Below are 18968 nucleotides of genomic sequence, written 5' to 3' on the forward strand. Positions count from 1 at the left end.
GCACAAGAGCACTCCTGAAAGGTCGAAGAAACAGTTAAATCATTTCCTTGATGGTTATTAGAGATATAGAAGGCATCAGTGAAAATTAAATGTCTGAAACTTGTATTTGATTGCTTTCCTTATCACTCCAATCTCACACATTTCTCCCATCTCTTCCTCTCTGTTCTAGTAAAATTTAATAACTGTGCCGGTAACAAGGGCGTGCGGTACGACACCAACAGCCTGGACTTCAAGGTGAGGGCGGACGGGACCCTGTATGCTGCCCACCACCTGCAGGTGCCCTCCAAGCAGCTGATCCTGGTGGTGACCGCCTGGGACCCCCAGACCCTGGCCAGATGGGAGGCCATGGTCAGGTTTCTGGTGGCAGAGAAGTCCCAACACAACGGACACAAGGTCAGAGGTTTTTTCAAAGCTCTTTTTTCCTACTTTGTTCTTCCTTTGCCCCAAAGTGTTTGTGTTGCCTGGTCTGTGCTTCGTAAGGAAGTGTCCAAGTAGGAGGTACCATGAGTGGCATCAAATTCCTTGCAAATGGTCCTTGAACCTCTCTGACAGAAATTATTTAAGGTCTCCAGTGAGGGAAATGTTCTCTAAGTTCAAACCTCTGTATTTTTAAGTGACCACTTGTCTCTGTCATACACTGCAGGGCATGTACATCATTATTTGCACCTCACTGCTGATAGTCTCTCTTGACTCCTAGTCAAACCAGCAGATGAAGGGTGAAAAGTCAAAGTCAAGATGGTTTTAAGTTCGGATTTCTTTTGTGACAGTGCAGGCCTGGAGTTGCGCACTGGCAGCTCTGCCCTTGTTCCTCATCTCCCCGGTTTTCAGAGGTACTCTTGCGAGCAATCTGCCTGGCCCCGCAGCTTCCAGAGGGGAGATTTGGGCTCATTCCTTCTCTTGCAAGGACGGGGAGTGTTGCTGCTGGCTGATAAGGGACACGTGGGGCAGGCAGTGACACAGAGCGCGGCACGGCGGTGCCAAACGTCCCCTCTGCTCAGTGCCAGCATCTTCCCTCGCCGCCCCGGCAGAGAAAAGCCAGAGCCAGTGTTCACTCAGAAGGGTACAGATGGTTTCTTTCTGCTTTTGTTCCATACACACAGCTGAAAAGCAGGAGGGCTCTGTCCCTGCCCAGCAGTCTGGGAGCAGTATTCCTTCAGTGGAATGTGGTAGTGGGCTGCACAGAGCCGCTGCAGTTGGAGGCTGCTCCATGCAAACACATTTCTTCTGTTCTGCCCCTGGAGAAACTGTCACTTTCCCACCTCTTCCATACCGTTTTTGGCAGCAGCAGTTCACCTTTTCATTTTCAGTGCTAGTCTGGGCTGAAAATCCTTTACCACACAGAGAAAATGCAATTATCTTCTTCGGTGCTGGCTCTAGCAACACAGTGCTGGGCTGCTTGGGGGGGGGTGACGTTTGGGCAGGATTCGGCAGGGAATTGTTTCAAGAGCCTGATTTATTGCTGGATCTTGAAGACCTGCAGGGCAAGGATGAAGGTGTGTGTCCTGGGGGCAGCCATGGCTCCTTTAGGGACAGGTGGGGTCTCTTGGCCGTGGCTGTAATTTGGATTAATGCACCACAGTAATGGTCCAAACAGCGAGACTGACCTCTGCCATCATCCTTTCTGTAGTACTTGGGCAGAGAGTGCAGGGCAGGATGGCGAAAGGAGAGACTTTCTGTGTCAAGTTGTTGACATTCCACCATGTAACTCAGTGCCATTTGGGAGAACTTCTGCCACATTTTTGAGACAAAAAGGAAAAATCTTGGACAGACTTAAATCTCTCACTTGCCCAGTGGGCTGACCCCTAAGGTTTTGCAGGGTTTAGGGTCATAGGAATACACTTGGGCTGCTGTTCAGTAAGGCTTGGGCTTGTGCAAGATGCAATTAAGCCCCATTTGTTATTGTGAACTCTATTTGCCATTTCTAGCCAAAGAAATACTGCTTCCTTCTAGAAGTAATTAAATATTGAAGGAACAAAGTAAGATGTCTTATATACTGCTTTAAATTTCTTCTCAGTGTAGCAGAAAAAAAAAAAAAAACCTGAATAAGCACACATTTCTGTTTTAGTAGAATTTTTGGTTGGAAATTCATCTAATGTTAATGTAATCTGAACTCTGGTTGAAAACAGAGAGAGCTAAGCTCCTTAAAATTCATATCCCTCCTTTCTAAAAGCCTTATTAGTGTGTAGTTTGAGGCTGGAAAAATACGGAAAACAAGACTAATGACAAGGTCAGAAGCAGTTTTATTGTGGGTCCGTATAGCAGGCATCTGACTTGTGTTTTATTTAAATGCCTGTGGTTTTTGCAACCAAAATAATCCTTTGTTTACTAAAGAAATAAATATGATTATGAGATTATTTTAAAAAATAATAGTGTTTGTGCTGGAAAAAAGAACCCCAAACCTTTCAATATCCAGTTCAATATGTTTCAGGCCATGACCCTTATACGTTTTGTGGCTTTTACTAGAGGCAGATTTCACATTTGGTTTTGTGTAGAATAATATGACTCAAGCAGAACTAAACAGATTTTTTAGAAAGACATTTCAGACTGTTTTGTTATACTCAGGATATAGAGATGGCAAATGTGGGAGAAAAAGGAGGAGGTGACCTGAGAGAGGGAGGGAGACCAGTTTTCTTCTGGTTCATCCACTTATTTCCATTTTACTTTGTAAATTTGTGACTTGATTTTGCGAAAACGCTGAACAGTTCCCAGATATTATAAGTAATTGGCATGAAATTCGCTTACTGCACCTGCTGATCACTGTTTGTTGGCGCCTACAGCACAAAAAAAAAGGTCCTTTTTACCTTGTTTCTCCTCAGCTCCATGAGCAATGGCCCTCAGCAAGGCCAGCTCCCCTGACAGGGGGATTGGTGCCCCTCAGAGCCCCCTCTGAAAGGATAAATCAGAATTTAGTTTGTGATTATCCAGGGATTAAAACTGCATCAAAACCAGCCCTCCTAGAATGGCCATTATTAGACATTTGGTTTACTGTGGAGGTTATAATACAGAATAAATTTTATAGAAGAAATCAATGTTTTTGGGATACTGGATGGGATTTTGGGGGGCCAGGAGTGAGCCTGCCTGAGTGGGGACAGTGGGCTACTTTCCAGGAGAGCACAGAGGATTAATCCATCAATAAATGGTCCTTTGGATCTGTGATCCTTTCTTGTCACAGGGTGTGTGACTGAAAATCTGTGTAACAGCCTGAGAGCACTTTGGTGGTGGCCAAGGGTTTCCAAGGCAGCAGATCATTTCTTGTTGGGACAGTCCTCCCCTTGTGTGCTTTCACTGCAAAATCAGGAGGCTTGGTGTTCATACCTGTGCCCCAGATCCCCCAGCTGAGCCTTCCTCTTGATGCCACCTGACATTTTAACAGGCAGGGACCCAACACAGTGACAATTTCTCCTCTTCCACAGTGTTGGCCTTATAAATGTGCTGATTGCTTTAGATGACTGAGTAACCTGCCAGTTTTCCCTGAAAACCCCTGTAAAGAAAGAGTTCTAACTACCACATTAAAGTGTCATGCTAGTAGGGTGAAATGATAGAAAAGGCAAATACTTTAAAAATGTATTTTATGATACATGGAGCATACATTTCCCCTCCTCCCCAGCAAACACTTGAATGTAAACTTTTTTTTTCTGATTAATACAAGTGATGTTAGTAACTCAAGGAACTTTTTTGTTCAGTCTTGCAGGAAACCTGATAGCAATTCAATTAGAAAATGCAAATGAGGTCACACATTTCCCACAAGAGTGCTGAATTACCCCAGAGGAAACTGAGTGATATTCCAGCATAACAATAAATACTTAAGATAAAGTTTCTTCTTCTGTTCTTGTCTGGCTGCCTGTTGTTCCTCTTGAAGGTATCAGCCAGGGCTGTGGGTGTAGTTTGGGAGGAAAGAAAAAAGAAAAGAGAAAAGAGAAAAGATGCTGTTTTATGAAATAATAGAAAGTCTTTGTGGCTTGTGTCAGCATTTGTGAAAGATGAACTTGAGTGGGATAATGCTCCAGAAGAAAACAAAGTAAAGCTGGGCTTTACTTTTCTGGAATTAGCAGTGTAATGTCTTCTTTTCTAAGAGTGCATGCTATTATTTTGAAAAATTGGATATTGATTCAACCAAAAGTGTAAAAATGAAGATTATGTTTGTGAACAGTGACATTGCTGAGGACTGCAGTCTTCAGAGTGTCCTGTATTTTATTTAGAGAAACTCAAATCTTCCCGATTATGAGTAGAAATATTGTGCCATTTGTCCTTCACACCTCACACCCGCCCTCTGTGTCCATCAGTCCCAGCTCCTCCTCATCATTCCTTGAAAAATCAACTTCCTCCACCCCCTGTGTTGGCTCATCCCATCTGAAGTTCTGACTTTCTCATTTGTAATAATAGTTTTCTTTAATTTTCAGTCCTTTCATGTGTCTAAGGCACATCTGGCAAATTGTCTTCTGTATTTATTTAGCTATCTATTTTTCTGTAGTTCTCCCCTCACAAGTTAAAATCCAGATTGTAGAAATACAGCATAGAAAGGAGTGCACAGCAAAAGAGCTTAGAGGTACAGGATGTATTCAGCACATACAAGACGTCAGTCATCTGCTGCCAGTGACTTAGTTTGGAGAAAAAAATACTGGGGTTTTTTAATCGTGTTTATGTCAACCAAAGCTTCTCGTTGTTTAAGCTTTTCAAATTCTGAGCATGGAAATATGTAAATTTTTGTAATGTTAAATCACTGGGAATTGTGCAATTAAATCTGGAAATATATGAGGTCTGCAGCTAGTGTTTAAAACATGGAGAACTGCTGTCAGAAATCAATTCTTGCTTGAGCCCAGCTTGTGTTTTATTATGTCTCATCTTATTTTGGGCTGCTTTCATAACCCAGCTATGAGTCCACAGCCATACAGTGTGAGTGTGAAAAGCTGATTCCTACAGACAAAGGGTTTGTTGGGTTTCTTTGGTTTTTTTAAATTTTATTTTATTTAAAGCCTTTAAATAATCATCGGTGGTATTTTACCTGGCTGAGGTTTTAAATTCCAAGTGCAGCCTTTTATTGCTGATCACAAGCACAAAGGTCTCTGGGCAAGGAAAGGCTTATTCAGCACTGCTCTTGTTCATGACCTGAGTTATTGTGCAGCCGGGATGCTCTGCACAGGGCTGGGGAGCCCTCCCTTGAGGGAGGAAAATCAGAGTTTAAGTGGGATCTGTGCTTCCAGTGACTCTGGTCTCCCTGACACTCTTGAGTGGGTGCACCTGGAGGAAACAAGAAAAAATGTATTCATCTTCTTTCTTCCTTCTTTTCCCTGCACTGCGGTGAGATGTTATCTGCAGCATCAGAGTGATGGGAGTTTGCCCCATCAAATTGTTTTATCCCTAGAGACGGGCTGAGAAAAGGAGGTTTTAGATGTCATCCTGCCTTTTTCTGACAATACTGGTGCATATTTTAAGTACTGGGTCATTACACTGACACTGTCCTCTTTCACTACCTCTGCAGGGATCCAAGGCAGTAACTAAATCCAGCAAAATAGCAGCTGGAATAATTTTTATTTCTGTATCTCATCAGTGAAGCAAGACCTGGATTTATCTGTCAGGGAGGGTACACACAGAGATTTCTGTTTCCTTCCGATAACTTGTGAGACATTGTTTGGGGTTTTAACAAATCAGATCAGTGGAAAAGATGAGAAAGAGGATGACTAATAAATTAGTATCATATAATTGTTACCAGTGAGACTGCTCATGATAATTGTGCAGTCTAATGAAGATGCATCTGCTGAACTGGCCTGACCTCGTGCTTAAGTGAATTTGAACGTCTCACATGTAATCGTTGCAGGAGGAGAGAGTGGCGTTTGTGAAAACACGTGAACTTCCCTGGCCTGATTTTCAGGTGTGCTGGATCCCATTGCCTCGTGCTGAAGCCAGGATAAGATGTGACACACAGGTGCTCATTGCCTTGGAAAATCAGCCCACCATGGGAAGTTTCCAAGCGCTGCACTTGCTGCCTTTAGTTCTTAAGCAGTCAGCATCATACCAAGGGTCAGGCTGAAAGCCGTGCTCAAAAGACCATCTGTAAGTGAAATGCACTCCAAATCCGTCTTCCTTCAAACAAAAAGAAGTCCTAAGGATTGAACTGCCTGCACGGAAATAAGTTTTTTCTGATAAAACAAACCCCTTGGACTGCTGCGTGCTCCTGGCTGTGATGTGTTCCTTGCCCTTGCCAGATCAAAGCTTTTGACCTCCCATTTCGTGTTCTTTGTTGGTAACCGCTGAAGTCTGACTGCCACTTAAAAAAAATATATGTTGGACTGGATATCTTAAAAATACCTTCATTGCTGTGATAATCTGATGACGGCTGGTTGTAAACATGAGTTTGAGTACAGACAAAAATTGCTTCATACAGGCACGTCTTAAAGTTATTTAAGAAGTTTATTAAAATAAACTTCCTTTTAGGGGCTCTGAGTGTCCAGGATCTTTCCTGTAACCCAGCAAGCTGAGATAGATTGGTGCAAGCTCAGTGTGAAAGAGGGTTTTGGTTCCTCCCAGCCTCTGGAGGCCAGTCCTGGATTGTTGGATGAGGTAGTGACCCTCTGGCATGTCCACTCTGGAGGAGTGAGGAGTGGATGGGTGTCCAGCAGGGCAGGGTAGCCTGAGGGCCTCCAGTCCCAGCAAGGCGTGGGATCTCCAACACTGTCCCCATCCAGCGAAGCATTTAAACTGAATTTCATCTTGCAAATGGAGATAAATTGAATGCATCCTCACGGTCAAATTTGAGCATTTCTTAGGTGCACTCTGGAATTGGAGAAAAAAAAGAAGAACAGTCTTTTCTCAAGAGCCTCTTGAAATAACCAAAGGATAACTTGAAAGGGCAAATTCTTACGCTAGCACTGAGGAGAAGTACCAGACTGAATTACTTTGCTTTGTGCTAAAGTAGCAGCAGCGCCTGTGATCTTTTAAATCTCTTGTGATCTTTTTACTTGCAAACATTACGAAGAGGAGGAGTATTGTTACATTTAATTCATTATGATTATTTTAATTCATGTATCTTTTGAACCTCATGGCTTTAGAAAAATAAAATGAGATTACAATTTTCCAAAGGCTTTTAAGGGGTAGACTTGCTCCTACTTCTTTCTGTGATGAAAAGCACTTGTAGTAGTCTGACTTTTAGAAAGAGATGTGTTTTGGAACCGTGTTTTCAGTTATTTATTAGAAGTTTTATTGGGGAGGAAGAAGTCTGATTGCTAGCCCAGATATTTCATACATTTTTCTCAAGATTAGGTGTGGGATGAGTGAGGTGACTCCAAGCTGCAGTAGACGTTTTCACTGTATAGTATGTGACAAGATCTACCACCTTTATTCCCAACCTTCAGGTAACAAGTATGAGTATTTTGTGATTTAATAGCCCTGCTCTTGAGAAGTACTTGTACTTCTGAAGCCATTGTGTATGGCTTCTCCCAATTATGAGAATGACATTAACTTGAAGGTAGAAGTGTCTCTTCGTAAACACTAGAAGGTAGAGTACAACAGTAATTTAGATGTTTCTTAAACAATCCTACCTGAGAAGCACTGTGAGATTAGATCTTACAAAGGGAGTGTGAAAAGGTCAAGTTGATGTGGGGAGCTTTGCAAGGAAACAACCTCATCATAACTTTTCTTGTTGGGATAAGATGTTCAAGCCTTGAAATGAGAAGGAAAAGTACATCCAGAGCTGTGCTTTGGGTGTGATGTCATCCTCTGTCCATTGACAGCTCTTGCAATATTCAAAGCCTGACAATGGCAAGGAAAGTATCACAGATGCTGGAAAGCTGTGGGAACCATAAAAGATTCCACCAAAGGCAGGTGGATTTCTAACATACCTGCTTTGTTACATGATTCTTCCAGAGAATGGAAGAGGAAGATCACTTGAAACCCTGAGAGAGTGCACTGGCCAGGAGGTGCCTCTAATCATCCATGTGGTACCACAGAATAAGTCTGAGCACAGCTCTGCCTCTCCTTCCCAGCTGAAACTCCCATCCCCCAGAGATCCTGTGGGCATTTTGTGTCTGCTCAGTAATGAAGTGAGCGTGCTGCCCGCGCCCATCCTGACTCTGCAGCACAAAAGCAAAGCCTATTGAAGTGCTCTGGTGACTGGCTGGATTTCAACTTAGATTGGTGATAACTTACTCAACAGAAGGTGTGTGTGTGAGTTTGGGAGATTTCTGATTTCAATTGAATTATACTGGGAAATCAACACCTGCTGCCCCAGCCTGGGCAGCAGGCTCCTTAAAAGTCCCGTTCTGGCCCCGGGGGCGTTAGCTGCAGCCTGTGTCCATGGGGCCCTCACCAACCTTGTGAGGTTTTCTGATTAAAGAGAGCAACTTGTATTTGGGTTTTTTTAAATAAGAGCCTTCTGTGGTAACCACATGCATTATGCCCAGAGCTGGTGCATGTCTTTTCTCTTGAGTCCAGACTTAACTCAGCATTTAATTACAGTAACCCACAAAGGACCCTGCTGCACCTTTTGCATAAAAGGATCTTCTCCTACCCGGCTCACAACCCAGTGTGTCATGTTCTCCCTATTTAAAAATTCCCCACTTTTACCTGTTACTCTTCCTCAGCTTTTTTCTTGCTTTGCAGCCCTGCAACACTGAGGAACATTTTGACTCCTCGGTCACGGTGATCACATTTTACTAGTTCAATCGGGTAAAATTTTCAAAAGCCTGCAAAGCCAGCCAGATACCTAACAACCTTAAATTTGCATGCATGCCTCATTTTTCAGCTCTCAAGGAACGGGGCATGTAGAGCTTTGACACTGACTCCTCAGGAATGAGGAGTTTTGGCATGGCTGATCCATTCGTGTGTGTTACGTGGCTGATTCTCCTCCTCTGAGGGCAGTAACTTGGTTAGCTTTTAGTCAAACTTTTTCTTCTCTGTCAGCTGATGTGTTCTGGAAGCTCACGCACTTGCCAAATCTGACAATTTTTCTTACTAATTGACTCTAATGCGAACTGCTCTATGCAGCCCCACTGCTAGCTGATAAAAACACAAAGTAATGAATTTTTGCTTAACTAGCTGATTTAATTAAAATGTTTTATACTGTACTTGTATGGTTTCTATAAATGGAGAGGTAATTTTGTTTAATGAGTTCCTAACCAAACATAACATTCCTGACTGTACATAGCCAGATTTGATAAAGGTCACAAACGCTGCAATTCCACTGTTTGCTTTTGGAAGTCGTGATGATCAAACAGCTTGCTTGGGTACTGGAAATATCCTGTCAGGATTGGTTCCCTCTATTCCTGTTTGTACCAGAAATTATTAGTATAGTTTCAGGAGCAGAGGGGGTTCTTCTCTGTATTTGAACACTGTTCATTATCTTTAAAGTGGAAGTGTACTGCCAAAATCCCATCTCATTGTCAATTAGTGGCTTCTCTGCAAACACATTAATTTAATGCCCCTGCTGAAGAGCTGTGCATGTTGGAACATCTTGCTGCTAAAACAATAGTTTTCAGAGCTCTTTGACACAAATCATTCATGAATGGCAATTTATGCTGTGATGGTAATGGGATGAGACATGAAGCTATCTTTGATTAAATTTGCCACAGCTTACAACTATTAGTAAATAAAGCTAATACAGACAGTCATCGCAGAGTTCTAGAGGGTGGATAAAGAGAAAAACAGATTATGGATTCCTTACCTATGCAGTTCCTAAATAATAGCTTCACATAGCACAACTATAATAAATTAAAGTCTAAAATAAAAAGTCTGATCCTTTTAAAACTACTTTTTCTCCTGTCTCCAACTTCAGCGAATTCAGCAATGACCTAAATAAAAAAGGAATCAATTACCGTAAAATAAATAAATTTGCTGTTTGTTCTGCAACCCTTTCATTCTACTGTATGAGAACACAAAATGGAATATTTTTCTATACTGAAAGATCAAAAACTGGAGAAATGATGCATTTGGGGAAAAAAGGGTTCATTCGTCCTCCACTGCTGTCCCTGATGTCAGCAAAATGTTGTTTCCTTAGAACAGAATTCATGCAGATGTTTATTTTGCATCACTCTCATGTTCCCTTTGTTAAAGAACTAAGCTCTATTTTCATTGTCTTATTTTCTGTTTGGTAAATATCATTTTCTCCTGTCCTTTCTGCAGCTACCATGGAAACAAGCAAAAATGCTTCAGATTAAATATTTTTAAATAGATTCTTTTTTTCCCTGGTAGAAAATGGTACCAGTTTTCAAAATGTACATTGATATAGGAGATGAAGGGAAATGTGTTTGAGCTATGGACTAAAGGTGGCTTTGTATCCCCTTGTATTGACAAAAATATATTAAAAACACATTGCCTCAGTTAAACCCTACAAGTGACACGAGGAACGAAGCAACCCAAGTATTCTTTTCTGAAAAATGTCTAGTGTCAGGTGTTAAAGATCCTACGAAAATAATAAGACTGGCATATAAATAAAACAGGGTAAATCATAAATAATTTTGATACCTGGGAAATAAAGGCCTTATTTCCTTTCCTCCAGTTGCAGGTACATTTTATTGCAAGTGCAAGTATAATGTGTTTTAGAATCTGGAGCATTTCATTTTTCGGGTTGAGCCCTATGAAATTATTAACCTCCAACAAGTGTACCCTAAGACTCCCTTGTTATTTATATGCAGGGAATGGCGGCTTATTTACCCAAACATTAGAGCGATCCAAAATGTTCAGCTAAGCAGGAACACAAAATATGATATTATATTATGTAAATGGGTTTGTGATACGCTCTGCTGGATAATAACTTCCAGATGTCTCCGTAGCCAGAGGCTGACGGATATCAAAGGCAGGTTGGCTGGGAGGGGAGACAAGCCAGCTGGCGAGGCTGGCTACTGCTAAGTGTAGCGGAAGGTGGAAGCTGGTGTTCCTTCACACTCACTGGTTTTATTTCTGGGCTAGTGAAAAGTCAGCGGCTCGGAGCCGCCTTGTCACCAGCAGGATAGGTAGGGCTGGAGGGCCCCCACATGTCTTGTTCCGTCAGGGGATTATTTTTCGGCCTCTTTTACGAGTAGAGGTTGGGTTCAGTCTGAGTCTCCCAGTAAATGAAAGGCTGAGGAGCCACAGACCAACACTGACAGGAGATTATGGGCTCACTAAATGGCTTCTCCAACTTGTCCTTTATTCCCGGTGCCAGGTGCAGACAAGGAATGTCCCTGAGCTCTTGACATTGTGGTGTAAATGGAGTTAGTTGAAGCAGTCTCAGCAGTTTGGAGTAAGGTGTCCTGGAGCAGTTGGGTTTTGAGCTCTGACAGTCCCTTCGGGATTTAGCTGCGTGGCCTCTTCCGAATGCAGCGGGTTGTGTTCACCATCCTTAAAGGCAATTCCAGACTGAAAAGGGACTGGAAGTGACTCCTGGGAGAGGCCAAGCTGCTGACATGGACTCCAAGGTGCCCCTACACCTTCTTTGAAACAGCCTAGGAGAAGAAAGTTCTTTGCACAGTCTTTATTGATTGTGAAAAATTGGGATTATAGATTGTGATTGAGGCTGCACACCTCCTTCAACCTCGCATTGCTTTCTGAAAACTTGATCTGCCATCTCAGTGAAAGGTTTCTGATTGACTTCTGTATGGTTTTAATTGATTTCAACTAATGGCCAGGGAAAAAAAACCCCAAACCAAAAAAAAGTGGCAAGGGGAACATTCTGCCACTGTGAGCTGCAGTTGCTCCTCAGCTCTTCTGCCTTGTCAAACACAGGGAGGATGGTCTCCAAGAGGCTCTTCCTCTGCCCTGCAACTGCTCACAACAAATGTTAGAGTTGCACATTCCAGAGAAAGAAGCATTTATCAGCAGAAGATGCAAGGGCTGTGTTATGATTTGCCAGAGCTGGCATTGTCCATGTGTGTCACAGTTATGGGCCAGAAGCCCGCTGGAAGAGACATGGGATAGCTCAGAGCCAAGTGTCAATCCCAGACTTGCAGAATTTGGGCTTTAAATAAAACAACCAGCACAGGACTGCTCAGCTTCATCAGCAAGCTCTGAAAGATTCTGTCCCAATACAAATACTAAGGTATTAGATCCTGCTGAATCCAAACTCTCCTAACAAGTTTATATCCCAGCATGGGCTCTTCTCCTGTTGTTTTTCTTCATCCCATACTTTGTAATTACCTTTTTCCCTTGATCTTGAAGGTTTTCATCTGCTTTTGCTCAGCTGTATTTTTCTATCTTATCAGTGTCCTAAATTGATAGACAGGCATAATTACTGAATTATCTGACTATTTTATAACCTCCTGTAATTATCTTTGTATTACCAAAGACGGTGCTCACATGTTCCATGTTTAGAGTTTGATCCTGTTGTAACGAGTTATCAATGTCACCGTGTAATTTTTGGAATAAAGAGTGGATTTCACTTTCCCCTGGGCACGTGTTTCATGGATTGCCTTCCCTGGTGCTGCACACCATCACCCTCATGCCATATATGACGGTCACAAAAGCAGTGGGAGGGAGATCATCCCAAAGCAGCAGCACTAGAGGTGCTTGACTTGGTTTTATGAAGGACTGTGGACAGTTTGTGTCCTGGTGGCACTCCAAAAGGTAGAGGAATATTTTATCTTTTGAAAATGTTTCTGAGATTCCATAAAGCATGTGGCCAGTGTGGCCATGAGAGAAGAAGCAGTTGTCATCTCAGTAAAAGCTGTTACTCAGCAAAACCAGAATTGGAAGCTGTATTTTAGAATTAATTGAATTTGGTGTCACATTCTGCTTTTGAGTTGAACTTTGGATTCTTGCAAACTCAAAAACACGAGAGAGTTTTCTGGGGCTCACAGTTTGATGATGCTGTTATTCCATATATGTTCTGGGATGTTTCAGTCAGAGATCTGAATAGTTCTGGCATTTATACTCACCAGACTTTGTTACTGCATTTGTCTCACAGCTTTTAAACAGCAGAAAACATGTACAACATATTTAAACAACACCAGAGAAATTAAGGTCATGAGAATGCATTGTCAACAAATGAAGATAAAAAAGAGCTGTTGTTTAAAAAAAGAAAAAAAATTGTTGTTGCAAGATGCTTTTGAAATTCTACATATCAAATTCAGAGTCATGTTGATGATTTATTCTAATAAAGGAAAACATCATCAAGAGTGACAAGCAAGCTAGTCACTGTCTAGTCACCTGCCAGCAAATATTTCATACAGACTAAAAAGGCTGGTATTGCCTTGCTGAGCTGACACTAATTATTTCAGTATACACGGAGCTTTGGGACTCGTGTTAATTCTCAAGTCTGTCTTTAGTTCAGACTCATTCCACTGTGTAAACTCAGCAGAGCACAAATTATTTGACCATCCTTTCATAATCTATCCCCATGCTCACTTGCCAATTATATAAACTGATCCAAATACCTGCTCTCAAAGGATTCCCATTTGGGAATCACAAGCCAATTAAAAAAAAATAGGGGATATCCACTATTCTGTGGCTCCTGTCTCATAGTCCTATTTCATGTTGTCCTGCATTTCTGGGTGTCCTCTTTGGATAACATTGTTTTCAGCAGTGTTCAGAAAAGATACCTTTCTGGCAATAAAATCCTTTTTAAATGAAACCTCTTTTGGGTATAGCATAGCATCCCATGGGAAGGAGGAGGTCAGCAGTGCCTACCAGTATCCTGACTATCCCAAGAAAGTCTCCTACTGCCACGCCATGATTCTTTTGCTTTGTTTATTGCACACTACAGTAAGCATTCTAAGAGCAAAATCCAAATATTGAACATGGTGCTGTGATTTTCTTGGAGGTGTGTAAACAGCACTTAGGAGAACACAACCCACATCATGAGTGTGAGACAGGACCTGCACAACGTGCCTGTGACTGAAAAAACCATATTTGTTTGTTCTGTGAAAATTCAGCTCTGGAACAGGCTTGTTTTTAAGGTTTGCAGTAAAAATAGCTGCATTTTGGCACAAATGCTTCCAATCCTTGTAGCCAGTGGATGTCTGCCCTCCACAGGTAACAGAGATCAGAGCCATGGCCAAGCTGTGAGAATGGGCTCCTTGCTGCTGTGCCCAGCTCTCAGTATCTCCAGCCTTTCGGGAGAAGGTCCACACAGCTCCGGAGCCACATCTCAGTTTAACTTTCATATACTGTTTACTTTTCATACACTGTAGAGTCTTGAGGTGGCTGCCTGTTTCTTTACCTCCCAATCAGGAATTGAAATGTGCTAATAGATGGATTTACATGAAACTAGAAGGCCTGAAGCAATGATTCCCACTGAAATAAATGCCTACAGACAACTGCTTGGAGGGTGTTTGAGTTTTTATGTTTCAAGTAAGACAAAAAGTGAATGTGCCTTAAAACGGTAGGAGCCTCAGAAAATGCTTTGATAGCTTTTCCTGCATTGTTCTTGTGTATTGGGGCATTGGGTTTGGGGTGAGTGAGTTGTTTTGTTGGGGTTTTTTTGAAAAAAACAGTTGGAATTGTAACATTCAGAGAACAGTATTCCCACTAGATCTTACCTCAAATGGAAAGAATGTGACTTGCAGTCTTTGTGATTTATGAAAGTTTAAACATTTTCTGGTGGGAGTGTGGGTCGCCATATGGTAACAAAAGCCCTTGCTAGTTATCTTTTCTGCAGACTTTCAGAAGTAATTGCTGGAATCCTAGAAGACCACAGAGTATTTAAGTATTGGGATTGCATAACCTCTGAAGAGCCTTCCCAAATCTACACTTCTTTGATTCATCATTGTATAAGACATAAATTTTCTAATAGTGAGCCAGTCTCTCTAAGTCAAAACTGTGGTCCCACCATTTCCTTTTTTAGTCATAGCACAGTCACATTTCCAACACCAAAGTATTCCATGCAGAGAATCCATAGTTTAAAAAAAACAAAACAAACAAACAAACCACAGAGAAGGCCTCAAAGTCCCTCCAAATAATGAAAATTTACTGTGCCTGAGATGTATTAGACTTCCCAGGCAGTGAGGGGTGTGTATTTTGGGATTTGTGTTCAAAACCCAGCTCTCATATAAAGATCATTCGTTGTGACGCGCTAAGAATCTGAACTAATGCACCTTTGCAGCCATGGGGCTGACTCTCCCTCTGGCTGAGGTTGGGTTTGTGTGGCAGAATACTTTTACAGAGCCACAGACTGTAGGTTTTTGTAGCCCTGCTTGTCCTTAATACCAGACTATAAAGCTAGATCCATGCCATGGACTGTAAAGGAATCCTGTCCCATTTTTTGTGTTCTGGTAGATTGTACTTAAGGGAAATTGGCAGCAACTTCTTTACTCCAGTGCTCTGCTGCATCTCCTCGCAACTGGTGCAATGAAGACGATCCATTCTGGGAGGCGTCTTGACTTGGGAGTGACAGCTCCATATATTTGTGAATGGTTTAGTTGATGAGGTGGTGTTAGGTCATGGATTGGACTTGATGACCTCCAAGGTCTTTTCCAGCCCAGCTGATTCTCTGGTTCTGTGTTTCTGTGAAAACGAGGTGGCAGCAGAGCTGCCAGTAAAGCATGTTGTGTCTTTATTCCATGTGGCCGTTTACGCCACTGTTGGAACAGGTCTTGAGAAGCGAGGAAGAAGCTAACTGGGTGTGTTTTCTTGCCTCCAAAACAGCCCAAAGGGAGGAAGGCACTGCCTGGAGAGCTGGTGCAGCAGCAGAGTGACACCCTGCTGCCATGGCGGCAGCACCAGAGCGCCAACGGGCTGCGGCGGCAGAAGCGCGACTGGGTCATCCCGCCCATCAACGTGCCAGAAAACTCCAGAGGGCCCTTCCCACAGCAGCTGGTTCGGGTGAGTTAAAACACAAAATAGTGATGGGACTGCTCATAAGTGGTGATCTTATAACGGCTATGGTGAAGCAGTAGGTGTGGGAAGATTGGCTAAAAGCACAAAGTTCCTCCCTCCTGCAGGAACAGTTGCCTTTTCCATGCTGCTCCAAAGCTCCTCGCCCCGCTTTCCCTCCCCAGCTGACGGCAGCCTAATCGTCTCCTTCCAGCCAGTCCCTCCCCAGACACTGGCAGTGCTGCCAGGATGGCGCTTTGCCCACTTTGCTCTCATCCAGAAAGCAGCTGCAGGTGTAAGAGCTGGGCTCGGTGGCACCCAGCGAGGAGGGTGCTGCGTCCTGCCCTCCCTCCGGCGCCCAGCCCGGTGCAGATGCGCGGCGGCCCGGGGGAGGTTGGCTGCCTGCCTCCACTGCAGATGGATCCCGCAGCCTCCCCTGTGCTGCTACTTTCTTTCTTCACAGGGATAATCTCTGAGATCAAGTTTACCCATGTGGTTTTCTGTGATGGTTGCGGGTTGACAGGAAAAAAAGAAAAGGAAGGGGAAAAGGAGTGTTTTGCAGAGACATTTGGTTGATTTGTTGTTGCTGTTGGTAAGTGTTAGTGAAATATAAATACGTGTTGCTGTTCCTCTTGTGGGTGCTGGTTTCAGTTTTTTGGAGCAGTCGAATGATTAGCTGTAAAAAGGAAAAAAAAAACAAACTAGAACTCCTTGGCAAACATTTGCATCTCTTCCCTTGGAAGAAAATGACAACAATTATAAAATTTCAGAAGTTATTTTGAGTAGCAGTGGTGTGTCATTGGCATCCCTTCTCAGGAAGTTCATTTAGTCCTTTTGAAGCAGTGCCTGGATTGACATGAGTTGGATCATTACCTGTTTCTGTGTCTGGGAGGAAGGGACATGTTCCCAGTTCAGGGATTGGATAAGCTTGGATTGTTGGTGCCATTTCTCTGTTCAGTTAGGAAGTACAATGAGGACTAAAAAGTACCAGGTAGCAAATATTCTTATGTCTGTCCTGGAAAACTAGGGAGGGAAGCCAGGGAGTCTTTGTGTGGTCAGCAATGCAGGGTGTGGAGCATTAATGTGTTGCCCTACTAAGCTGAAGAAATATCTGAAGAGGGGAACAACCTGATGTGTCAAAAATGCCTTTCCAAATTAATAATTTAGATAAAATCTTCAATTCCTGTGAAAAATAAAGGGTAGTACTTGCAAAATGAACTTGTGCTCTCTTCCATTCTCTACCGATTTCTTTTGAGTTCTGACTAGACACGAAGAGGACAACTTGGCACCAGCTTACCATGGCAAATTTGTTGATTTATAGGGACTGAAATCTCTGTGGCACTTTTTACCCTACAGTCTGGAGATGAAACAGAAGGACTCAACTATGCAAAATTCTAATATCAATGGAAATGACAAATAATAAATTTTATATAGGTACAGAAGAATTTATATTCATCACTTAGACTACCAGTAACCTTGGAAAGATAACCTGGCTTATGGAAATAACTGAACTCCCAGATTTTCAGCAATATATTCCATTGCAGTTTTGGAATACAGATACTAGAGGAAACACTGAAAACGAAGTAAAAATGGGGTGGGAAATAAAAAAAAAACAAAACTGGCTTACAAAGGGCTGTTTTCCTCTTCACCTGTCATACAGAAAGCATCATAATGACAGGGAAGATCATACAAAGAGTGCAGCTTGATTAAGCATGAGACCCCTGATGTTTCAGGCTTGGGCTGAGTTCCTGCTCCTCTGCAGCATCTGGCCCTTTTGCCAACGCCTGAATGTGAAGCTTGGGTGATTCCTATCAGGAGTTACAGCTCCCTCCGTTAGACTTTGCTCTTTAATTACCCAGAACAGGACAAATCAACATCTTCAAAGACCAGCACTATCTTATTATTTCCATCCACATAATCTTCAGATTGCCCTGGAGCATTTTGCTGTCTCCTAGATCTAGGTAACAATTTTGATCTGATTTCCCATGCTTTTGCTCACTGGGCGCTGAATATTTTTGTGTCCATCTGCTCACAAACTGGAACCAGAAGTGCACATGTGAAGTTGCAGCTCAGATCTCATTTGTACAGAAGCAGGTCTGTCACCATTTTCTCTGCTATTTTATAGAAAACATTCAAACCTACCGCTGGTTCTTGGACACTGAACTTGTTTTGGTTCAGGAGGACCTGCCTGAGCTTGCATTTTGTAGATATGACTAATGGAAACCAGTCCCTCCGTAGTGCTGTCTTTGGTTCTGGCTTCCTCCAAGGAGAAGAAGGGATGGCATGAAAAATCCCGTCACTAAAAAACCAAAAAGCCCTACCAGAATTACATTTCCACAGAACCACTTGCTGTTTGCGTTTTTATAGGTCAGACTAATTTGAAATGCATAGGCAAATCTTTCAGGTTCCCTCCTACTCCTGCTTCCTATTGTGAAGGTAAAAATTCCATTTTATGGAAGTTGATTAGTTACTTGTCAGTATTTTTAGCAAGGCTGTGCCTGAATGAAGTTTAAATCATAGCAAAGGTGAATGCAGCTTGATGGGAGCCACATACCTCGAAAGGCAGCCCTATCTGGTTCAGCTGGGAACAACTATAATTCTCTGCTCATTAAACCATTTCATTCTGATAAAATACGTTAAATGAAAAAGTTTTCAGAGAAAAAAAAGAAAAAAGGAACATTATCCCTGCCAAAAAAAACCCTTCTGTTAATTACAGGGGTTTTTTCTTTCAGAGGAACATCCGTATCTGTTCATATACATCAACCACACTAACTAGGGAATGTGTTTCAGAAAAATAATGGCTGAAAAAATAATAATAGGAATTCCTAATTAGTTTTGGCTGCTGAAAAGATTTACTTACTCTTGGAAGAGTTTAAATGAACATCTGACATTTATAAGCTAAAAATAATTTGTCAGTATAAAAAAAAAGTGTTTTGTAAATTCCGTTCTTGTCTTTGAGCCGAGAAAACAGTTATCAAAATTTATTGATATATGCTTATTTATTTTGGAAATATTTATGAAAATCTTGGGTTTAATTTCCTTCTGCTTCACTTCCACCTTTGTACTAGGAATAATATTGTACATGCTGTGAAATATTTCACTGTAGTGAGGCTAATTTCATTACTAATTGTCAGGTACTCTCATTATTATAACTGAAGTCCATAAAAATGCCTGTTAAAAATACAAAAACAATATGAAATCCCCTCCTTCTCCAAGCAAATGACTCATGAAGGCACACTGATCAGCTAAGA

General features: G+C 42.2%; 1 protein-coding gene across 2 annotated transcripts in view; it reads left to right on the forward strand.

The window, feature by feature from the left end:
• Positions 1–18968, forward strand: part of CDH4 (cadherin 4) — a 422865-nt gene that overhangs the window by 255482 nt on the left and 148415 nt on the right. For both annotated transcript variants that reach the window (XM_066199202.1, XM_066199203.1), the window contains exons 3-4: positions 170–393; positions 15550–15726. In XM_066199202.1, coding sequence (XP_066055299.1) covers positions 170–393; positions 15550–15726 — 401 coding nt within the window. The remainder of the gene's footprint in view (positions 1–169; positions 394–15549; positions 15727–18968) is intronic.

This window comes from Chamaea fasciata, unplaced genomic scaffold (assembly GCF_029207755.1).
Source record: "Chamaea fasciata isolate MVZ Bird 193981 ecotype frontalis unplaced genomic scaffold, bChaFas1.0.hap1 SCAF_17, whole genome shotgun sequence".
In the NCBI taxonomy this organism is placed as follows: Eukaryota; Metazoa; Chordata; class Aves; order Passeriformes; family Sylviidae; genus Chamaea; species Chamaea fasciata.